Raw genomic sequence first — 24917 nt, 5'->3', positions numbered from 1 at the left:
TCGAGCCCCAGCTTGGACAGTCTCGGTCGTTGTGTCCTTGGGCAAGACACTTCACCCGTTGCCTACTGGTGGTGGTCAGAGGGCCCAGTGGCGCCAGTGTCCGGCAGCCTCGCCTCTGTCAGTGCGCCCCAGGGTGGCTGTGGCTACAATGTAGCTGCCATCACCAGTGTATGAATGTGTGTGTGGATGACTGGATATGTAAAGCGCTTTGAGGTCCTTAGGGACTAGTAAAGCGCTATATAAATACAGGCCATTTACCATTTACCATTCATTAGCTATTGTGCTTTAGGGCAGTTTTTTAAAGGTTAAAACCGTGCTTTCAGATGTATAGATAATTAAAAAAATTTCCACACATATAAATGATTTTGTGTGTGTTATTGGCAGAAGTGTTTAAAGCCAACATAAATACAGTTACAACTGAAGTCTAAAGAAAAAAAATCCTTGTTTGCATCAGTCTTCTTTTTGTCTCTTTAAAAGTGAAACAGATGGTTTGGAGACTGCTGGAGTCCACCCTTTGTCTCCTCACACTCTACCCTCTGCAGGTCTGCTCTGAGACGTCCCCTTTAAACACTCGCTGATCACTGACACGTTCAGTTGCCGTGAATCTTCCAGTGGCTCAGCATTCTTGGGTTCCTTGTTGTCCATTTTGCACTCTCTCCACGGGTGAGTTTGATTGCCTTTAAGACATTAAAATCAAGGACTTTATTTTTTTTCAAAAATAGGTGTAATATTTATATGTAACTAAAACTTCTTTATTAACTCTAAATATTCAAAGCTGGAGATGCAGAATAAATGCAGGGGGGAGATGAAGGTTTTTCATCACGTCAAACGAAGCAGAGGGCTGTACTTAAAACTGAAAACCAGTTTTAGTTTTGATATTAACAGTCACGGTAACCTGATTGAAACTTACAAACTGAACTGCTTATGTAATAGGTCCAGTTATTAAATATAGTTTAAAGTATCATTAACATTTTATGATGACGTGTATTTCAACACACACACTTGTTGTGTTGATATTTTCTTATTCTATTGCTTATTGTTTATAACTATTTATGAATAAATAGGCAACCGTAGTGGAAACAGATGTTTCCATGGGAACTTGTGTTATGGAAACATCTGTTTCCATAACTAAACATCTGATCAAAATAATATACACTGATACTGATAATGAGCCTTTAACAATCATAGCATTCAAGTTTACAGTAAGCATGCTTGTGCAGGTATTAACTGATTTATGAGTTAACATTGTAATAGATTATTTATATGTGCAGGTTTGGTCAAACACACTTTCTCATACACAGCAAAATGTTTCTGTTTAGTGTTTTTATTTAAGTAAAGTAATGGGCACAAGTAAGTGTTTTTGCAACAGGTTCCTAGTAACAAACTGCTTAAAGATACAATTTAAAATTGTTTTTTTATGGTCTGTTATGTGTAGACGGAGCGCCGGTTCATATCTTGTGTCTTTTTATATGTGAATGATTCATAACTCAGTGTAAACTTTCCTCTGAAAATAGCGACGCACAAAGCCTCGACTGAAAGTGAGTGAAAAGACATCCGATGTCCAGCGACTAAACTCTGAAGGATCTTCAGAAAGCTTGGACATCACTGCTGATGAACACTTTTTAAAAACAATTTCAAACCATGACTCTTTGAAAGCAACATTTAAAAAAATTAGGGCTGGATCAAGACTTTTGCACAGGACTGTAACTCATGGCATATAACCCTTTTAATACACTTTTAACTTTAAATCAACCCTTAACTATTCTTAATAATAACAGTAAACCGTACCGATGTTTTAAAGTAAACTCTCCTGCAATAAGAATTGAATGCAGTGTTGAACTCAGCAGGTTGAACTGAGGGCTGCACCAGCAGTGAAACGAGATGTGATATTACTCCATGTCGCTTTTCTTTTGGTATGTTATCGCAGTCTGACGATCAAAGCTCATCAGCTTATGAGCAAAAAGCCCAGCCCTTTCGTGTTGGTGGAAAAATGCACCGTGTCGACCAATCAAATATGATATGGCGACATGACATTTGGTTGTTTAGGGAGAGGAGTGACGGAGAGAGAGAGAGAGAGAGAGAGAGCAGAAAAAGAGAGAGAGCGAGTTTTGAGATGTGAGAGATTTGTGACGTTTAGCGTGTTTGGAGCGTGTAGTTAATGTGTTGTCTTGTGTAGTTAGTGTGTGGTGTTGTGGATAGTTTTGTGTTGTGTGTCAGAACAATGAGGCGGCTGCTGTCTCCAGGTAGAAACAGCAGTGACACACCTGCTGCTGTCAGACCTGCAGGTATCAGGCTGTGATGTTTCCTTTATAGTGGACAGAAATTATTGTTTTGTAGTGGCACAAACAATTTGTGGCATCTTATTGAAGAACAGCTGATTGTTCTGTAAATAGTTTGAAATGGTCATTAAAAAAAGGTAAATGGCTGCAAATAACTTTGTTTGCAAAACTTGTGCGTAGGATTTTAAAATTGACCATTTATATTTGCATTTAAAGTTATGAAATATGATTCAATAAACATGTTTGTGGTTGTTACAGTAAAAATATCACTTTTTCTACTCGGATTTTATGTTTTTTGTCTGATTTGTGTCTGAACTGTAGATTCAGACAGGTGAGGTTGTGCTGATGATTCCAAACAAGGCAAATAAACAGTTTTTAAATGTGGAGGGAAAATCAAAAGTAGTTACAAATGGCCAATTCAGAAAAATTCAGAGGAAGAAATGTAGTTTCAGTTTGCAATCTGATGGGACTGCAGTGGCAAGTTAAACATGTGAGGTATTTATAAATATTTTATTGTTTTTGCAAAAGAGCACTTTTAATAATCACGTTGTGTTGGGATGAGCCTGGTTAATGTAACATTATTCCAGATTGTTACATTGCAAATACAACAGCCTACTCTAAAGTTCAAATGTAAATGAGCCTGTTTTGCTGAAAATGAGTCATTTCTATTACACACCAGTGGAGAGGATCAGGGCTTGTTTAAGTCAGCAGTTTCTCTTCTCCGTTTTGAAACAAATGAACCCAACAGGATGGAGTATGCAATGATTGTGTCAGGGCTCTGTGTGCGGGTAGGCGGAGAGGAGGATCCAAGTGCAGGACTCGAACACAGAATTGTAAATCAGAACCTCAGCTTTATTGCTGGCATGAAAACCAAACGTGAAGTGACGTGACTACAGAAACCAAAGAAACACACAGGCATAATCTGAGGGTACAACGCGACACCGAGCATGGGAAAACACAGGGCTTAAATACACAGGGTAGTAATGAGGGAATGGGCAACAGAAGGGAGACACAGCTGGGGGAGATCAGGGCTAACGAGACAGGGGGAACAAAGCTGCACACACTAACCTAAGACACAGACTTTCACAATAAAACATGAAACACTAATAATAAACATCACTACAACAAGAGAATGAGAAAACAATCCAAAACACCAAGATAACTGAAACACAAAACACCAGAGAAACAAAGAATAATCCATGATGCAAAAGTAAACCAAAACATAAACTCAATTGCTGGGTCCAACGGACCCAGAACCGTGACAGATTGGGTTAGTTATTTCATAATGCTACTCTGTCCTTATATCTTTGAAAGGAGTGCCTTATATTGATCTTCAATAGTCCTGGCCATTTTTGTACCCATCAAACTGTGTCTGATAATATATAGCATGAAGTTGGGATGCTCTGTGAAATAGGAATAAAAGCAGAATGCAGTAATTTGCTAATCTCATCAACCTGTGAGAAGTTGGAATAAACTTCTTTGGAGCCCATTGCTCCTGAGAAACCAATTATTGTTGTGAATTTTACATTGGAATGATTACTTGTGCGCTGATTTACATTAGTGCACAAATATAGTGTCATAGCTAGTTATATAGCTATGGGAATAATGGCATATCATGCTGTCCCTGAGATCCTTTGAGATGTTTTAGCAGAACCCTGTCTGGCAGTCTCACACTAAGGGACAAGGTGCCTAAACTCATCAGATGTTCCTTCTTGTGTTTTATGAGCATTTTTTTCCTGACTAAAACGAGTCTTTAATGTTTCTTGTGCCACAGGGTAAACCGCAGCCATGGACGATGGAGATGACCAATTTAGTATCTTTATGACTCTGTTTAACGACACAGAGACGACTGACCAAAGCTACGTGGTCAGTGAAACTGTCCAGCTCTGTGACAAGAAAGGTGTCAATGAATTTGGTGCAAAATTCATCCCAGTTTTCTACTATGTCAATTTCCTCTTGAGTTACCTTGGCAACGGGCTTGTCCTCTTCATCATCTACAAGTATGAGAAGCTCAGCACAGTGACAAACATCTTCCTCCTGAATTTGGTCCTGTCCAATATCCTCTTTGCCGCCAGCCTCCCCTTCTGGGCCACGTACCATCTATCTGAGTGGATGTTTGGAAATGCCCTATGTAAGATGGTCAGCAGTGCCTACTTTATTGGTTTCTACAGTTCCATCCTCTTCCTTACACTTATGACATTTGACAGATACCTAGCAGTGGTGCATGCAGTGGCAGCTGCCAAGAGCAGGAAAAAGCTATATGCTATCATTGCATCTGTGATCGTTTGGTGCATCAGTATTGCAGCGAGTGTGAAAGAGCTGGTTCTTCGAAATGTCTGGAAGCATGCTGTTACTGGACTGATGTGCGAGGAGTCCGGATTCACAGAGGACACCATGAAGCGCTGGCGTCTTTTCAGTTACTACCAGCAATTTCTGCTCTTCTTTCTTCTCCCCCTGTTCATGGTGATGTACTGCTACATCAGCATCACCATACGCATCATGTCCACCCGCATGAAAGAAAAGTGCCGTGCCATAAAGCTCATATTTGTCATCATCTTCACATTCTTCGCCTGCTGGACTCCATATAATATCGTCATACTTCTTCGAGCAATACAGATCTCCAGTTCCATTGAAGAATCGTGTTCTAGCGCAGAAAGCTTGGACTATGCACTTTATGTGACCCGAAACGTTGCCTATTTGTATTGTTGCATTAGTCCTGTGTTTTACACCTTTCTAGGAAAGAAGTTTCAGAGCCACTTCAAGAGGCTGGTGGGTAAGAAGATTCCTTGTTTGAAGAGACACATTAGCTTCAATAGCCAGAGCACCAGGACAACGTCACAGCGGACACCACACTCTTTATACGAGTACTAAACACCCACATGTGTGTTGGTCTACTGTTGTAACGTCTCTCACTGATGCATTCTTTAGGCCATCTGTCACCAATGTAACTGGCAAAGGTCAGAGATGATGGCCACAATCATTTTGTTATATCCCTGCAGCACCAAACCAGTCTGGCCCCGTGTTCGTTGTGTTGCGTTACAAAGTAATTACATTACATTTTTCAGTGATGCAGTAATGTAACATTTTACTGTAGCAAATTCAGTAATTACATTAGTTACAATTATGTTGTTACTTACAAAGGTTCTTCAGTTGTCTAAGTACAAGTTGGTTTTTACAGCACATTTCACAGACAGATGTCAGAGAGGCATCTGTGCACCAAGCAGATACAAAAACAAAATCTGTTTCATGTTTATATGGTTTTTTTTCTTCCTACTACTTGAACAACTGATTTCAGTTCATGTGCAAGTGGAGGAAAATGCTGGCGCTTTGGGAGATGTGAACATTTATTTTTCTTGTATAACAGCGTGGTAGCACAGTGCAAACTGCATCCAGGGCAGAAAAAAACTCTTTATACTGCTAACACAACTTTGGCTCAATCATCGGCTCAGACAGCATGCTAATGCAACGCTAGCTGAGAACCCAGAGAGATTTTAAAGCTGAGTCTTTGCCAACCCAAGCTCAGCAGACAGAACTTGAACTGCAACAGGTACCAAAACGTGATTAGCAGTCAAACTTCCAGTGTGCTGTGGCGACCGCTTTGAAGGCTGGTTCCATCTTTGCTTTGTTGTCATTTTTGTGTTCATATGTAAATACTAGAAAGAAATCATATAGGTAGCCTAATATGCAACGAATCCTTCTCTTATTAAACATAAACATTGTAGAAATACTATTGAAGTGTACTTTTATTTGATACCTACAGACACTGATACAATTATTAGGCTACTTAAAAACACGTTGCCTTGAATTATATAATTATAATAATGCATGTGAAAGTTTGATATTCTGAATCTTTGTTTAAGGAAAAGTTTTTTAACTGGACAATCTAACGTTTTAATCTAATACTCTTCACTCCACACGGCTCTCAACAGATGATCAGTTTTTGTTATTATCAGTTTTCCCTGATAATAAGCAATCTTTAGTTGACTTCACTCGTCTCCTGCTGCGCCGCTCTGTCAGATTAAGTTTTAAACCTGCTTCATGTTTGTCACGTGTTTAAATCAAGAGTGCCTAACTGAAATCATCCAATAATGTTCTATTTGTGTTAACATGTATTAGACTCATACTCAAGAACAGCTATGAAATTACTTTTGGTATGCATACTTCATGTGTTACGTTACAGCTATATCTACCATAGTCATGCTGTAGAATTATGATTATGTGTTGCCGAAATGAAACAACTGATTGTCTGGTCAGTCTCTGGTTTGTGATTTTCAGGCAGCAGAGCAGAGTGGGATCATATATTTGAGAAAGTGCGAGCTAACAGCTCTATGTTTGCTGGATAAAGTGATGTTGGTATTAATCGTTTGTAGGTGTTATGTGGATGTAGCCAAAAAGCTGAATGAAAAGATCAACCCAGGATGCTTCTGGAAACATGTATTATTACCAGGCTGATATGTAGTTATGTTATAAACCCATATGTTATTCACAATACAGAAAACATTGCACATTTAAACTGAGACATCAAATTCAAAATGAACTATTTGATTTGACACAGGCTTTTTGGAACTGGGGTTTCATTTCAACAGTTTAAAGCTACTGAATGATGACGTTTTGGCTACTTCTGCACCTACTGCATATTTCTGTATTCTGCTTTATGATTTGATGGTTTTTATATTGACTGTTCTTGTATTGTAACATAATGTATATGTTTGCAATGCATCTGTATCTTTTAAATAAACTGTATGGATGATTTAAACTTTTCCTCACTGCCGTCTGTCCTTTTATGGAAACATTTATTACCACTTTGGGAGTCTTAGCAAACGACCAGATTAGTTCCCTTTTCTGACAGAACATCTGGTTGTTGCTTCCTGTCACATACGCATTTTCTAGTGAATCACCTCATGCAACAGGACAAAATAACTATGTATTGCAGCAACATGCTGAAATGATGAAATAGGCTTGGTTATCTGTACAGTGTGAGTCAGTGTTGTTACAAATATTGTTCGTCATTTTCATAAACACTGGCCTGAGGATCTGGATGGCCATCACCCTGAGCACGCCGTATCTACTGAGCTGGGTTGGGTCTGGTATGCTGCAGCACTTACAGCAAGAAGGTTCGTAGCTAAAAACCCAGCTGGGGCCCATTGATACTGGGATGGTGTGACAGGTAGGGGGCAGGACACGACCACGATTCACCATTCAGGACATCTTTACACACGGTTGCTGTACAAACCACAGCTGCAGCTCTCCGCTCACAGCTCGACATCCACATCAGCAACAACACAACAACAGGCCCTAGTTCATTTATGTGCAGGGGAGGAGTGACGTGCTGATTCCGCTCAGGTGCGCCAACCTCCCCCACAGCCACGCCACGGACCACGCCCCGCCACATTTGAACGTTCTCCCTGTGCAGCAGCAATTCATTAGTAATTCCAAATTGGCCATGGATGTTAGATGAAGGGTATAACATTCGAGTTGTGTTCCTGCCATCAAATTCAAAAATGGTTTTTCTGAAATATTGGATATGTTTAATATGTTCTATTGTCAATAATCTATTGTCAATTATAACCATTATGACTGTAGTTCATAATGGTTATAAGAAGAACAGTTAGATGTACTAAACAGATTCTTTGTAAATAAAAACTGTAAACTGCCACAAGCCCCTGAGCTATGCTTTTGAGCAGGTATGTAGGTAGACTTGGTCTGCAGTGAGTTCCAACCTCACATATAAGATACTAAACTATGACTTGTTTACCAAGTCATGGATGCAGGGAAGCTATGCACTGGCTAACCCGGCGACTTCAGAAACCCTGAATGACCATGGAGGACAGCTACAATGGATGACTCCAGAATTTTCCATTCATTAAATAAAACCTCTGCACAACATCTAACCAAGTCAAGAACAAGAGGTTTGTGTATCATGTAAGAGCCTACAATGAAGAGGCACCAGATGGAAATAGAAAAGGTTTACAGCATGGTGTGACCCACCGGTTACACTCAAGAACAGGAAGGCCAGATTAGACTTAGGAAACATCTGCAAACTGCACAGATGAAACCAAAATGAAGTTGTATCCCGATGACTGGAAATGGCCAAAGCATATCTCATCATCTGTCAACGAGTTTAGAGGCAGTGTTATGGCACGGGCATGTATAGCTGCCAGTGAAACCAGCCTACTGAATTCTGAGGTGCACACCAAATGCTGCAAATCTGATCAGACAGCATGTTACAGTGCAAATGAATAATAACCCAAATCACAAAGCAAAACTGAAAGAGTTTCTCAATGCAGGTCAGTCAGCTGATCTCAAACCAGCAGAGTGTCACAGTACTGGGACCGCAGCGTTTTTGAGTTTCACTGTATTTTGTTATTCATTTGTGTTCTAGTTTCAGTTTAGCTTATCTAGTAAATCTCTACGATGTCCAGGTTGGCGTTTTAGTCCTTTGGTTTTTAGATCCTTATATATCATCTCCCCCTGTACTAAGTCTCCCTGGTTCATGTTTGATGCCTGTGTGGTTCTTGTTGTCAAGTTCATGGCATGTCTGCGTCTCGACATGTTTCCTGTTTGTTTCAAAAGTCTTGTTTCCATGTTCTATGTGCTTTGTTTACACTTGCCCTGTGGTGTCATTATGGTCAATTGTGTCAGCTGATTCCCCATGTGTGTTCACTTCTTGTGTCTCTTACTGTTAGTTGTCAGGTTGCCTACTTACGCTCCCCCCATGCAGTCACAGTCATAGTTAGTGTCATAGTCACAGTTAAAATCATAGTTTACTTCTCAGTTTAAGTCACAGTTAGAATCACAGTCAAAGTTATAAAGTCATAGTCTGGTCTTAGTTCTCACTTTTTGGTTTTGTAGTTCATGAATCAGCCCAAATAAGGCTCGCTTTTGTTTTGCAACCTTAGCACAGTCTTCCTCAGTGTTTGCTTTTGGGTCCCCTTCCTCCCTCCACACAGTCTGCCAGTACAGATCGTGCCAGTAGGACCTGACCATGCCGGACCCAGTGACACAGGAAAGAGAAATTATTCAAGCTGTGGAATCACTATCGACTGCATAGCTCCGGAAAGGAGGAATGGGAAGGGTTAGTACACCAGATGTGTGTCAGTCTTTCCCTGGTTGTGGGAGGGGCTACCCCCGATGGACAGTGACTTTCTCAGTACCATTCTGCAACTCTGTTTGCAACTATAGAAAGTAGCTGTGTAAACTTCAAATATCTGCTCGGTTTATCAAGACATCACATATTTGCAAAAGCGCTCCGATGTTTTCGGAGACGTCTGTTACCCACCAGCTCGATAGCTGACCGGTAGTTCAAGGCTCACTAGAGCCGGCGAGAACAGCAAACTCCCGACACATCATTTTCAAACCCCCGTGATCTTTCGCTACTCAGGTTAAACATGATATATAAGTCACTTAGATAACTTAAAAATGTTATCGTTTGGCTTTTTTCAGTGTTTTATTTGTTCGTCAGTAAATCGGTTTGGCTGAGATTAAAGTTATAGTTTTTACACAGCTGAATAAACGTCAAACAGAAAACTGATAAAACAGAAGTGTGAGATGATAGAGAGTTTACTCCAGTGTGCTGTTATATTTTAGATAGAAAGAACAGACGAGGAGCCAGCCAGCAACTACTTGCGTCAGTTATGAAATCAGCTGAGCTCATCCAGCCTCCTCATGTTTCCACTGGAGGTTCTGGAGAAACACTCCAGCCATCCGTTCCAGCTAGAGGATCCGAGGTGCCCGTCCAACCATCTTCTGTCTCCGCTGGAGGTCCTGAGGGGTCGCTTCAGCCGTCTGTCTCTGTTGTAGGTTCCGAGGAGTCCATCCAGCCATCAGTGTCACCTGCAGTACCACCACCTGCTCCATCGCTTGCAACTGCCACGCTGCCATCTGGTCCAGCTACCTCGCCTGTGGTTGCCACACCACCGTCTGATCCTGCCTCGTCTGGTCCTGCTCAGCCCGCACATCCACATCTAGTACCTCACCGTCACCGGCCACTTTCCAGGCCAGCGGCTGGGCATCTTCAGTGTCATGGATGGCCTCTTGAACTCTGTCACCGCCATCTTCCACATCCTCAACTGCTCCATTGTCGCCGCTGGCTCAGAGGTTGGCGCCCTGAACTGTTCTGCCATGGACTCCTCAGGGGTCGACCTCCTGAAATAAGGAATATTTAATGGCTGTGTGGCCGACCTTCAGGTTGATCTCCCGAACAGTTAGATTACCGGCTTTTGTGCTGCCAACCTCCAGGTTGACCTCTAGAACTGTTTTGTTACGTTGGACCTTCAAAGTTAGGCTTTTTTGACTCGTTTTGCTCATGTTTTGGTCTGGGGTCCCTTGTTGAGGTTTGTTTATTGGTTGGTTTCAGCAGGTGGATTTAGTTATGTTTTGGGCTGCTCAGTCGCTTATAGTTGGTCAAGAGTAGCTAGCAAAGGAAGTGATCATTATGTCAGTTCACAGATGATGATGATATCATTATTTAATGCATCACCTGACCTTTCTGCTAACTATACAGTAAATATACACCAATCAGGCATAACATTATCATCACCTGCCTTAGATTGTGTTGGTCTCCCCCCAAAAAACAGCCCTGACCCGTTGATGCATGGACTCAGTTAGACCCAGCCACCAGGGGGATGGCTGTAGCTCAGGAGGTAAAGCAGGTCATCTACTAACCAGAGGATGGTGAGTCGATCCCAGCGTGCGTGCCAAATATCTTTGGGCAAGATACTAACTTCAAGTTAATCTCCAATGCAGTATGAATGTGAGAATACCTAGGAAAAAACTATGGAAAAAGGAGCTTGTATGAATGAGTGAATGAGGCATAAAGTGCTTTGAGTGCTCAGGTAGAGTAGTGCATATAAGAGCCGGTCCATTTACCATTTACCCCAGGGACGGGCCCAAGGTTTGCCAAAAGCATCACACTGCCTCTGCCAGCGTGCCTTCTTCCCATAGTGAATCCTGGTGCCAGTTGTTCCCAGGTAAGCGACATACACACACCTGGCCATCGATGCAGTGTAAAAAGCAATCCGACCAGACCGACTTCTTTCATTGCTCTGAGGTCCAGTTCTGATGCTCACTTTTACATTGTTGGTGCTTTTGGTGGTGGACAGAGGTCAACATAGTCAACCTGGTTGGTCTGGAGCAGCTCTGCAGTGCACGGTGTGCTGGGACACCTTTCTATAAGAACCAGCTTTAACTTTTTGGCAATTTGAGCTATAGTAGCTCGTTTGTTGGCTCAAACCACACAGGCCAGCCCTCGCTCCTCGCATGCATCAATGAGCCTTTACTGCCCATGGCCCTGTGACTGGTTCACCACGTTTCCTTCAGTGTGCCGTCTTCAGGTGCCATGTTTTCTTTTCAGCAGGTCACAGCTGGGGAGACAATGGGAAGTGAAATTAAAGTGGTAACAAGCATTTTGTGAAGTGTTAGAGACACAAAAACTGTGAAATCCACCGAAAAAGGGGAATAAAAAGGAACATGAGGAACAGAGAAGGGGCTTTTCCTTCCCACTGTTGCTAAGCGCTTGTTTGAATGTAATCATTAGGTTTCTCTCTATAGCAACCTTAGATTAATATATAACCTTACTATGTAAAATACTTCAAGATGGCTTATGTTTGGATTTCACACTGAATAGAAACTGACTGACGGTGTGTTAGGAATGAAATGATTTAGCAAAGTTTTTTTTGTGATTTTTATATACACATTGGAACTTTGCTTATTAACTCTGTGTCATCAATTCAGCATCAATTCAGCACAATGATTGAGTTGAATATTGAGACTGACATGTTGAGCTGCAGAGGGAATTGCAAACATGCTTAAACTTCATAACTAGTTAAAGTCAGGGCGATATTTCTCTGTGCCAAGAGAGTCCGAACAGAATGTCCCGGACTTGGATAATAAGCAGAGAACAACAGGCTGAGAATTGCTAGATAATATTAATATAGCGAGGTTAGGTTAGGGAGGTGTTTTTTCTTTGTCTATTTTTTTCCAAAAAAGGAGCAGATGCAGACGAGGTCAGACGAGGATGAAGTGCAGGAGAAGATCCACTCGCAGGATGGCACGACCGGCCACATCGTAGAAGAACACAGTCATAATCAGACTTGTTCTTGTTGTGGTATAAAAGTGTATTGCAGGGTCATCCTTTGTGTAGAGCAGACCGTTGATCCAGCGCTGAAACTTCAACTGCTGAAACAAATGAAATCTTTTAAAAGATAATCACTCTCCTGTTCTTCCTTAAAGAAACAAACACTAACAGAAGTGGGTTTAGTAACTATTTATGTTTAATTATTATTTATTTAATGATATATAAATAGTTACAATGTTAATAATGTTACATAAAAATAACTACATTACACCTGAAAATGTGTCATTTAGTTACATTGCCAAGGATTACAGTGTCTTAAAGTGTACCATCATTAAGCTCCGTCTAAATCTTGTTTTTGTGAGAGTAACCTGAGTGTAAATACTTTTTACACTGTTTTTTGTTTGTTTATTGATTTTGATCATGAAGTGAAGTCACCCAAAAATGCGCTTACATTGTAAAAAGGATTTCATGAAGTCCTGAAATTTGACTATAAGACAAAGAAGTTGTCATCATTCATTTATCCTTGAAGCCTCATTAAGAGCTGCTTTGTGATCATTTCTAAAGAATATTTCATTATGTTTATTTCTTTGCTCTTTACAGGAGCAGGGACACATCTGTGGTGTGAGCGCACTGTCTTTAGTATGCTATGGTGTAAACTGGCCTGTTTTTACTCCGAACCATTTCTATATATTAATTCAGGCCTTTTGTTTTTGTGTGTTTAATGTATCTTTTAGTCTGAATTTGTGGTGTGAGTCTGTCGTGGAGGCTGATTTCCATGTTTTTATGTTAAAAATAAACTGAAGATGATATTTTGTTCCAGGCCTTTCTGTGCTTTGTGCCACCTCTCTTGTGTTTTCCCTCCGGGACGCGTGCGGACCCTTCTGTTACCCCTCTGTCCCCCCTCCTTTCAAAGAACCCTGTATTGTTGTACATATCAGACCGTACCAAGTATTGTGGAGAGTGGGGGTGTATCGATTGCTCCTGCGGTGTATTGATTGCTCCTCCATCGCACTGTCTGACCACGCACCTGGAGCCCGAGGCCCGGCCCGCAGCACAGTCGCGTCCCGCTCACAGGCTGGTACCGGAGGGTGTCGTTTGAAGTCAGCTGGGGTGCCGCTGGGCAGATTGATGGGACAGGAGAGAAAGCAAAGACGTACACGACGCAGTGGGCGGACAACCATTGCTCCTGGCTGCTAATAAAGGAAAACCGCGTCTCGGCTGTGTGTCGCTGGAACAACAGACAGCCCAGCGGAGGGAACGCGGCACGGGATCCCGCCTGCACCTGCTTTGTTGTCTGTGCTCGTCTCGTTCACCGTGCGGATAACATGTTTCATCGGAGCGCTTTGTTACTGCTGCCCGTCTTTTGTAACATCATCAGCAACTCCAGCGCTGCATCCTCAGCATCCCGTAAGTAGGCTGTCGCGCGCGCGCACGCACGCACACACACACACACACACACACACACACACACTACCGTAGCAACCGAGGTTAATTTGGAAACATTCATTCATATGAAAATTACGCTCGTACCAATATTTCTGTCTAACGTGTAAAAGGATTGGGCTTCAGTAGAAATAGCAGCTCTGCGTGGAGACACACTCGTGTCTCGGTCCACCGTGGACTTCTAGACAGAATCTCAACAACACATCAGAATAATAGCATGACCAATACACACCATCTGTGACTGTGTAATATATCCATGCATGCTCCACAGATGGAGCTATAAATAGCAGGAGTCTCAGTGTAGCTTGTATTTATTTAGATCACAGCAGCTGTTCTGTTCATGGAGCTGCTGATGCAAAAGGTAAGAGCCCCAGCAGTCACATAGAGCCCTTCAACAGGAAGAGATCTCCGACAGAATGAGGCTGAGGGAAGGGCAGCCATCTGCTGCGGCCGGTGACTGGCTGGGCAGTGATGGGAAAGGGAAAAGAGGAGCATCGGGAGACCCCCAAAGACCACACAGTATAAAGCAGGTAGAACTAATCACATGTATTAGGGACATATAAGCACATATGGAGGAGGGAAGAAAGGCATCATGAATGCACACAGGACAATAAAGAAAAAGTTGAGAAAACTCTAAATGCCAACATGATCCACGGGCTTTTTGACTTTTGTCTTGTTTTTGACTGGTTCTGGTAACTTGGATAATCTTATTAATCTGTTTAACGTATTCATGTGACGTAATCAGTCAAATGTTTGGTTTGGCACAGGTTTTTCAGCCAAACACTCTTCCTCATACAACCTTCCCATTTATCTACACTTGAGACCAGTAGCAGACCCAACCCAAAAACCATGGGCATCAGAGCTTTTTAAAATTTGACTCTGGATTTAATAAGGAGCCAATAAGAGTAACTGAATATGACAGAACTGTGATCTTTTATTGGGCTGTGACCAGAGCCCGTATTGATTTTGACACAGAAATTCTGATAACATGACGATAGTTACTCTGAAGTGGACACATGGAAGAAATGAACGGATGGATAATTTAGTATAAGGTACTGTGAGCAGCATATTTACCGAGGCTCCAGTTCTGCTGGAACTGAAGGGGGCAGCACATGCATGCAGCTGGTGGTGACGAAGAAGAATAAGGACCCAGCATACACACTGAAAACTACAGCTAGGCAGCGCTGCTCCAGCTCAGTGATAAGAAGGGCAGAGTCGGGTATGAAAGTTTGTTGCATTCAAAGTCAGTGACCAAAGGTTAACAACGGATAATATGCAACCAGTGCTATCATGCTTTTTATACTGGGAGAGAAAATGCTTCCAGTTTACCAGAGCACCTGAACGTCTGGCATCTGTTCAAAGAATTACAGGTTTCAATTCAACATCAAGCAGCCTCCAGTGTTGCCCTTCTGTTACTGTGAAAGACACACAAGTGTTCTCTGAGGCCATTGTAGAAATGCTTAAGCTAACATAACTGCTGTTTTAGCTCACAGTAGCATTAACAGGCTACAGCAGCCACGCTAACATCAGGCTGTGTCGTGTCCTCTCGTGGTCTATCACCACCGTGTCACTGATTTTAAAGACGATTGTGGTTACGTAGCTGGGACAGTCATTTTAATTTGCTATCAAAATGGGAATCACATAATTGTACTGGGACTGTTCCCACTACTAATCTTCTGGTATTGTGACGTCCCTGCTTTCTAGGCGTGTTTTTTAATTAAGTACATACAATAATTAACAAAGGTTTGCATCGAGTATGCTTTACAGCAGGACATTCTGTTTTTTGTTTTAAAAGATAATAAATAAGACACAGAGACAAAATAGAATAAAATAAATAAGTAAAAGCATAGACCCGGGGTGTCAAGCTCCTCGAGCGCCAGCATCCTGCTTGTTGTTGAGATATCCCTGCCCTACTGGCTGCTGATTATATGAAGCTTCAAGGGCAGGTTAGTTGGAAAACGAGCAGGACAGCGGCCCTCGAGGCCTGGAGTTCGACACCTGTGCTGTAGACAAACCAGTGAAGAGTAGCACTGATCGGTCCCTCAAGTCCAGTCGTGTTAGAAAATTCAGAGAGGGATCCACGTCCACTCAAACTCTGTTAATTTCCTCCGGACTGAATGGAGGATTTTTTGGGGAGTGCAGTATGATGACAGCTCGTTTATCCAGTGTTTCTGAGGCTCTGTTGATTTCCAGTTTTTAAGTGCACACTTTTTTGCTGCAGTCGATGTAAGCAACACAAAGTGTCTCCGACTAGGGTGCAGTGTTAGAGACGCAACATCTCCAAGTATCCAGAACTGAAATCCACACAGCTAGGGTTATGGTTAGGGTCATTGTGATCACAGCGTTCCAGTAAGCCTGGAACTCCAAAGCATTTATGTTTGTTTTTATATGAGACATGTGAAATAATGTGACCTCTCATATAAGCTTTAAGTGCTTCTCATATGTTTGAATGTGAGGAGGTGTTTAGGTTTACCTCTGGATACACGTCTGGTTTAGTATTCATACAAGTAATAATTTTGAGGTCTTCTAGCAAATATCCTGTAAATCTCCACCCAGAAGGAGGAGAAAGAGGCTCAGGTTGGTGAAGCTTCAATTCCATTTTTATAGGACTGTGATCTGAAATGGTAGAGGAGTGTCTGTGAGGCCAAAGACATGTCAGTTCTTCAGTGAGTATTAGGAACAGTTGAATAAAATGAATATTCTCTGCTCAACATCACTTAGGCCCAATTCTGTCAGGCCCCGGGTCGGAGATATAGAAACTAGTTTTCCATGGAGCGATCCATTGACGGGTTCAATCACCGCCCAAACACTTTGGACTTTGCCTGCTGTATTAAACTATTAAAAAATTGTGGGTCATCTAAATGTGGGCCATACAAGGATACCAGTACTATTCTGTTCATGTCCATTACACAGTCTATCAAAATGAACCTGCCATGTTTGTCTTTCTCTGTTGAATTTAACATCTATGGTTTTTATTAATAAGCCACACCTTTAGCTTTGGATAACGAATAAAAAACATGGCCGACCCAGTCTCTGCACGATTTTAAATGTTCTCTATTAGTGAGGTGAGTTTTTTAAGATATGTTAATGCTTTCTTCTTTTTGATGGGGGAGTTACTCCCTCTACATCAAACACAGTCTAACCGTCCTGTTCAGTTTACACACTGCAAATGAATCTTTCCCTGGTTAGGAGAGCAGCTCAGAGTCTGACTAAGCCTGCGACTTGTTGCCAAATGTTTACGATTTCCAACACTTACAGAGTCAAACGTGGTACAGAGAGCGTGGAGAGGAAAAAAAAGAAAAAGCCATCCTGTAATCTCCCCATGACAAAAACGCGGGCAGGTAGGACTCCATCTCTAACCTTGAGCGCCTCAGCGGAGCGTTCAGAAGTACTGTCATAGCTTCATAAAGGAACAACCAAACCAGTTCACAGAAAATAGTACAAAGTAGCACGCATGATAACCAGTTGTTGCATATAACAAAACAGTGTTTAGACATTTAAGGTGCAGCTGATAGTTTCTCATTTCAACGTTTACATCATCATGTGTAACAGTGGTTTACTGTAGGCCTCTTCCACACTGGACAGGAAAGGTTCCACCTCAGATGGAGGAAAAACTTCATGTCAGAGCCACAGTTTGGTGGGATAGGTGCTGCTGTACTCAAGGTTCTTCTCTCAAAGTTTTTTTCTAAAGCCTGGGATGATGTAGCCAAATACATCATCACCCTCAGACTTCTCTGGGATATTAACAATCGTAACATTAGCTCTCCTGCTCTGTGCGTTGGCCAGGTTGTCTTCATTAGCTCCATCGTGTCTGCTTTGCAAAGAACTGTAATACAGCTGTTTCTGTCCTGGATGCATTTTCCCCTTTACTCGCACTTTTGCATTTTTGCCCAACAAAAATAAAAGTAACGGCCACATCCATGCTGTAGACTGTTTCCCACCACCGTGAACTAAAATCATCTGATTGTAGTGCAAGTGCAGCTGGAACTGGTAAGTAGAATCGATACCACCAGACTAACGAGTCTGGTTCTCTACAAGAGTGCGCTCAGCTTGCTACCAGCTGGTTGTATTTTGGTTGGTAACATGTTACTTTATTTGGTATTTGTATAAATCAGGACATTCGCTGAGTGCAGATGTAATAGTTAAATGTGAATTTATGTCTAAGCAGACAGTAACACGTGATTTTTGATGACTTATCACAGTTTATTGGTGTTTTATCAGAAACTGATTGCCTGTAATTGCCAACTTTACCCCAGTTAATCACAAACTTGGAGCAGAAGTAGCAGCTTGACTCTGTATTATGGCAACATTTATGTTGGCTTTCAGTCACAGTATTTCTGTGATCGATAGTCTGATTTTGCAGCAAGAAAACTAACAGTTTAACTTAGAGGACGTAATCTGAAACTCAGCGTATTGAAAATGTAAAGAATACAATAATATTGTGTGGTGATAACACAGTACCGTGGGGTGTTTGCTGATTCTGACCTCTAATATGTTTCTTTGTACGTACATGCATTCCTAAATATATGTTTGTATCCGTTTGTCATTTCTGGCGCCAGTGAAACACTTCGACTGTTTCAGCCTTTATAATCATGTCAAAATAAATTGGCTGACGGCCTTTCAGCAAATATTTCTGTTGCTTTTTTTGGCTAATTTCCCCTACATGTTATTTTTAAAACTGTGTTTTAGGTCATTGCTGAGGTTGCTGGGTTTTCCTGCCTGTGCTCAAATAACTGTTGAAGTTCATGCATTTAGTTTTGTTTCCATTTGAAAAAAGTCAGCTGAGTCAACATCTTTGACCTTGTCAGCCGTGATTGGAGCATCGATGTTCATCACTTCACAACAGCTGGTTAAAAAGGATATGGTCAAAAGTTGGTGAAGAATGTTTGATCTAAAGTGAACCAAATGTCTGCCTTGATGACGTCGGTTGACAAATTGTGCTGATTCAAGGGGAAATGGCCCAGTACAGTCGTCTGGTTTCATTCTTTATCCCTCATGTAAAACTACAACAAAGCAGCAGTTTTGGTTTAGACTTCAGTTCAGTGCAGAAACAGAAAAAACATCAGAAATCATTCACAGTTTTCTTGCATTTGCATATTAAAAATGATGATGAAGAACAAAAGCATGGATGGAGGTTGTTCAGTGGTCGGGTGAACAGCAGTAGGGCTGCTCGATTATGGCAAAAATGATGATCACGATTATTTTCACTGAAATTGAGATCTCGATTCTTTGGCGATATTTATTTAACAATAACAATGTGTTGAATAATGACTTTAAAGATTGTCAAAAAATAATATAAAATAGTGCAAATACTGATAACAGTGCAAATGTTTGCAATATAAGAAATGAAAAATGTAAACATCTATGTTTAGTGAACTTTGCAGTGTTGCTCTGTGGTGCAGCTACGACACTGTAGCAAAGTTTACACACTGTGTCTACTTGATCCACGTCTGACTGAACCCATAATGTTTCCACACCACTGAAGGTTTTTTACCTCTTTTCAACCAACAGCAGTCACTCTCCTCTCCAAATAACTTCTGCTTAGCTTTCCGAGCTTCCCTCGGGTCCTCTTAATCAGCGGTCCCCAACCCCCGGGCCTCGGACCGGTACCGGTCCGTGAGTCGTTTAGTACCGGGCCACGAGAGTTGAGGCTCAGGTGTGAAATGTGTAGTTTTCAGGTTTTTTATCGGTTTTCAGCGTTATTTTGTTATTGTTTTTATCGTTTACTCTGTTTTCCTGGGTCTTTTCACCTGTGTTAAGAATAAATTTTCTTTTTTTCGGTACCGGTACTAGTTTTATTTTGTTGTATCTATCCACGACACCTTAAAGGCCGGTCCATGAAAATATTGTCGGGCATAAACCGGTCCGTGGCGCAAAAAAGGTTGGAGACTGCTGCTTAGTGATGGGTCGTTCGCGAACGAAATGGCTCTTAGAGCCGACTCTTTGACGTGAACGACGCGAGCCGGCTCCTTATCGCGAGCCGTCACGTGGTTTTTTTTTCTTTTTTCTTTCTCTCAGCCTCTCTCTCGCACTTTTTTTCCGCTTCACTCTGCACGCGAGCCTTGTGCTTTACGCTGGGCAGAGGGGGGAGGGGCGGTAGTTACACTGAGTAGCACAGGAACAGAGCCAGAGAGAGAGAGAGGCAGGGACAACAACATTAGAAAGGTATAGTAATCATCCACAACTATTTTCGGTTGCAGATGATAAAGGATTGAGAAAGTTTATTCATGCAGGTCCATATGACAGAGAATATGCATGTTCTTTTAGTTTTCATATTATAATTTATATTTAATTGTGTTGTGGTTTGCAGTGTTTTGTGTTCTTTTCACTTTAAATTTGTGAAAGGAAAAAGCTGAAAATGTAAATAGTTAAAACTTGAAATGTGAATAGTTGATTTTTGTATTAGATGATTTATTTATTACATTTTATGTGGAGTGAATAAATAAAAGTATATTTACGGTGGCCCCTAGAGACAAAGCACATACAAACTTCAAATCACGTACGAACTCTGAAGCATGTACAAACTCCAAAACACGTAAAAACACGTACAAACTCCAAAACACGTAAAAACTCCAAAACACGTAAAAACACGTAAAAACACGTACAAACTCCGAAGCACGTAAAAACTCAGAAGCATATAAAAACTCAGAAGCACATAAAAACTCAAAACACGTACAAAAGAACAACAGAAGTGCTCCAGGATGCTGGGCGCAGTGTTGAGCCTTTGTTATCTTGTGGCTACACAAGCCAGCAAGTACCAACGACCGGATTTGGTGTGTGGTAATAACAGGTAAATGAACTTTTTTTAAAATTATTTGAATATATATATGAGTGCCTGTGTATAAATACACAAACAATACACACATGCTTTCAATTGTGTAATTTAAGTGATCTAGTAGCTCTGCTTTGGAAGTTCAGTTCATGCTAGAAATGTGTTTTGGAGTTTGTACGTGTTTTGTCTCTAGGGGCCACCGCATATATTTATATATAAATAAAACCACTTGTTTTTACGTTAGTAATTCCTTTTGTGCATAATTTTATATTATTGTTAATAATAAATTAATTAAAGCAACAAAACAACCTGAAGAGCCGGTTCGGAGCCGAAAGAGCCGGCTCTTTTTAGTGAGCCGAACCGAAAGAGCCGGTTCTCTAAAAAGAGCCGGAAATCCCATCACTACTGCTGCTCTTAATTGTTGTGACACGTGTTCGAAATGCAGAGAGGTGCGCTCGATTTGCCAAACGGAGCAGCGCGAGAGTAAAGCACGAGGGAGGGGCTAATAATCGGCTCAGTCACTTTTAATGATCGTTGAAAGCCCAGATCGTAATCGAGATTAAAATTCGATTAATTGAGCAGCCCTAAACTGCAGGCGGGTCAGCTTCCAGAAGCAGCAGCGCTGTCATCACACGGGAAACTAAATTAGAGCCTAGATCAACTCTGCACCACTCAGTTTATTTTTCGATGTGATTAAAAAAGCAGTTAGACTGGATTTGTAGGAATATCATCATTGTGGTTTTGCAGCAGGAGCTCAGACGTACTGCTGTCAGAAAGATCAGGTGGAGACGCTGATTTCAGGTCGTCTGCTGACGACGTCGTGTTTGTCGCCTTTCTTTATGCTGCTGAATGCATGCGAGGCTTGTTTTGTAATGCATATGAGCAAGCTCATCACTATGCTCAGCACCTGTCTCCCTCTTTCTCTCTCACACACACGTGTTATACATCGGTTATGTTGCTGTGCTGAGTGTTTCTGCTCTCTTCCTCTGATAGCAGATAGTGTGTAGTTTCAGCAGATAATAATAATAATAATACATTTTATTTAAATAGCGCCTTTCAAAGCACCCAAGGACACTGTACAACAGATAAAAACTGGAAATATACACAATGGTAAAAATAGAAGATAAAAGTTAAAACATACAGAAATTTAAGAATAGGCAATTTTAAACAAATGAGTTTTAAGGGTGGACTTAAAAAGAGAGAATGAGCTAATATTTCTGAGGTCCGGGGGTAGGGAATTCCAAAGTCGAGGGGCAGAGCAGCTAAAGGCCCTCCCTCCCATTGTGATCAGACGAGCAGAGGGAACAGAGAGAGAAAGAGAAGATGAAGATCTGAGGCAGCGGGATGGGAGCTTCATCTGTAATAAGTCAGAGAGGTACGGTGGAGAGAGAGAGTGAATAGCCTTGAATGTATACAGAATTATTTTAAAATGGATGCGAAATTTGACCGGGAGCCAGTGAAGTTGCTTCAGGATTGGGGAGATGTGGTGGGTAGAAGAAGTCCTAGTAATAATACGGGCAGCAGAGTTCTGGACACGTTGGAGCTTGGAACTCTAAACTCTCTAAACTCTAATCAGAGAATCTCAGACGCAGTCATCACACCCAGTTTCATCAGTTTCCATCCAAATGTTCACAGAGCTGAGATCAGCAGCATCAGCCTCACACTCCTCCTAACCTCCCAGTGTCAGTTATACAGATGAGTTAATGTCGGTGATGTCGTGTTAACCTTGGCTCGAACAAACGAGTGGGTTCAGTCAGCTTTCAATTGTTTGATAAACAGACGAGAACATTGGTTCTTTGTACAAGTGGAACAAAATGTCCAAATGATGGATTTTGGTGTTTGTCTGCTGGGTATTAAGACACATCAATCAGTTCTCATTAGAGTGTAAAATAATGTCCTCAAAGCCAACTTTGTTATCAACATGAAGAGCGGATTACGTGGAGTTATGAATATTTACCTGAAAACGCAGGTGAGCAGCTGCAAACGACTGCTGTGAGTTCGTGCTGCTGTTTTCGTGTCTTGGATGAGGATGCGATGTAGAAGTGCAGCACACGGTAAAACGTTGGCCTGTTGGTAGCATTGAAGGAAACATCTGTGGGCTTCTGTTTCAGGTTCAGGGAAGTGTGAGGACAGCTTGGCCACTCCTCTTCCTTACAGCTCCTTCACCGGGTCGTCTCTATACAGCCGAGGAAACGGAGCCGGTTATGCCAAACTCAGCCGGAAACAAGGTATGCCTCGGGAATCTTGAGGATGAGGTTGTTTGTATTTCTGGGTTGTGGAGGGGTTAATATTAAACCGGTTTCTGGGTCCATTCATGGCTGCATTTCCACAGCTTTGGTGTTAAATGTCAGCTTCTGTTAAGGCTCTAGCTCACAGTGCCGACATGTATTAGTTGTATAATTGTGACTAAATAATTATGTCGAAGAAGAAAGCGGTTTGCAGACTCCTGCTGAGATGCAGCTCGGCCCCTCAGCTGAACATGTTTATTGAACTTTGACTTGGACTCAACATCAACATAAAGTGTTGATCTTGTCATAAACGAACACTGAACACTGAACAAGCTGTTCTAATGCTCAGTAACGTCTCAGGTATCAACGTTTTTCTTTTTTATGTGACTGTAAACATAACCATGATTCGTGGGTTTACTGGTTCCCATGTGAAGTTTTACCTCACCTGACTATAAACATCTGGCTGCCTGTAGAGCATATGTAAATGTTAACAGTATAAAATAATAATGACCATTTAATTTAAGAGATGATTAGATTAGACATAAATGAGAATTGATATATTTATTCTTTAGATACATCATCTGTGGGCATTTTTTCACTGTTTTAAAAATCACATTTGGCATGTGAGTTCATGTGTGCAGTGTTTTTGGCTTAAAGTTCGTGTGGGCAAAGCCTCAGAATAATCCTCCAGATAAAGTAGTGCAGACACTGAAGACGATTAGGCTCTAAATGTCGTTTTTTCTTCATCTACTCACTTTTTTCTCTGACATCTTTAACCCTTCCCAAACTTACAACATCCCAAAATCTAGGTTCTGGAGGGTGGTCGCCATTGGATACAGACCGTTACCCGTGGCTACAAGTAGACCTTGGTTCTAAGAAGCAGGTGGTTGCCATAGCAACACAGGGTCGCTATAGTAGCTCTGATTGGACCACAAAGTATCGGCTACTTTACAGTGACACACAGAAAAACTGGAGACCTTATCTACAGGATGGAAACATTTGGGTAAGGAAATCAGTCGGACCGACTTATCGACACAAATATCATTTCAAGTCGACGCTGATGTTAAAATATTCCACCTGTCAGGGTTTAGGAAGACTAAACCCTGACAGGTGGAATATTTTAAATTTAGATCTGTGGCACGGTGCTATTACTGAAACTATTACTCCTCTTCCTTCTAGTCTTCTTCTTTTGCTCCTCGTTCTCACACTGTAACGTAAGCCTGTGTTTAATGTTGCAGTGTGAGTCAGTTTCACAGGTGTGGACCTGTGGTGCGTATTTGCTCCGTTTAGAGTCTCCAGTATTTATGGATTAATGGGTACTAACCATGTTATTATCAGGACAAAACCTCCGATTTGACTTCTGTTTTTTTTAAATGTAACACCAAATCACATCAACAGCTGCCTGAAGGTGTTTTTCACTTTTCTAATTAACCAATGAAAAAAAAACATGTGGTTTAATGTTATTTGATTCATTTTCTAATGAATAAAAACTACATTTAGATCTGATTTTCTCTTTAAAACAAATGTTGTTTCAGACATTTGAAGGGAATGTGAACAGCGAGGGTGTAGTTCGCCACGAGCTGCAGTATGCCATCCTGGCTCGCTACATCCGTTTCATCCCAGTGGACTGGAGCAGGGCGGGTCGCGTCGGGGTGCGCCTGGAGCTGTATGGCTGCTCATACTGTAAGTGCAAGCTGAAGATACCTGATTGAAACACCATGCATGTGATGTGGATGTAGATTTACAGTACATGACCTGTGGGCACCTGCGTCTGGCCACTACAGGATAGGCAGTTCTTGAAAACTGGAAAGTACAAGTTCATCCTTTGTTGGACAAATATACACTTCTTGCAGTTGTGCCTCTGTACAGCACGACAGTGGATTTAAAACCCAATGAGGATTTTAATACCTGGATGAAAATCCTTTGCAGGAGTCAGACTGCATGGACATCGCTGTGGACCAAAGATGTTCTGGTGCTGCTGACCGGTGCACCACACAGTTTGCCAAGTATTTGCATCTGTCTGAACTATTTAGATCTTTTGCACCGCACACAAAGGCTAAAATAAACTGAACGTTTGGTACCAAAAAGTCAGTGAAATGCAGTCAGATTAACAGGTAGCA

General features: G+C 41.6%; 2 protein-coding genes across 2 annotated transcripts in view; both read left to right on the top strand.

The window, feature by feature from the left end:
* The first annotated feature begins 538 nt into the window (after window positions 1-538).
* On the top strand, window positions 539-7035 carry ccr12a (chemokine (C-C motif) receptor 12a). Its single transcript, XM_004572950.5, has 2 exons — window positions 539-663; window positions 4054-7035. Exon 2 carries the CDS (start codon window positions 4068-4070, stop codon window positions 5148-5150), a length of 1083 nt encoding a protein of 360 aa, XP_004573007.1. The 5' UTR covers window positions 539-663; window positions 4054-4067; the 3' UTR covers window positions 5151-7035.
* A 6277-nt stretch (window positions 7036-13312) lies between these two features.
* The window catches only part of cntnap2b (contactin associated protein 2b), a 46995-nt gene continuing 35390 nt past the window's right edge, over window positions 13313-24917 (top strand). The window contains exons 1-4 of the mRNA XM_014411252.3: window positions 13313-13761; window positions 22681-22797; window positions 23607-23800; window positions 24333-24480. Coding sequence (XP_014266738.3) covers window positions 13680-13761; window positions 22681-22797; window positions 23607-23800; window positions 24333-24480 — 541 coding nt within the window. The 5' untranslated portion in view covers window positions 13313-13679. The remainder of the gene's footprint in view (window positions 13762-22680; window positions 22798-23606; window positions 23801-24332; window positions 24481-24917) is intronic.

Source organism: Maylandia zebra, linkage group LG18 (assembly GCF_041146795.1).
Source record: "Maylandia zebra isolate NMK-2024a linkage group LG18, Mzebra_GT3a, whole genome shotgun sequence".
Taxonomy (NCBI): domain Eukaryota; kingdom Metazoa; phylum Chordata; class Actinopteri; order Cichliformes; family Cichlidae; genus Maylandia; species Maylandia zebra.
Note: the sequence above shows the minus strand (reverse complement) of the source record. Positions and strands in the feature narration are given on the sequence as shown.

Bases quoted from the DNA above. Each gene is read 5' to 3' on its own strand.
- ccr12a (XM_004572950.5), top strand. From the start codon at position 4,068: ATGGACGATGGAGATGACCAATTTAGTATCTTTATGACTCTGTTTAAC.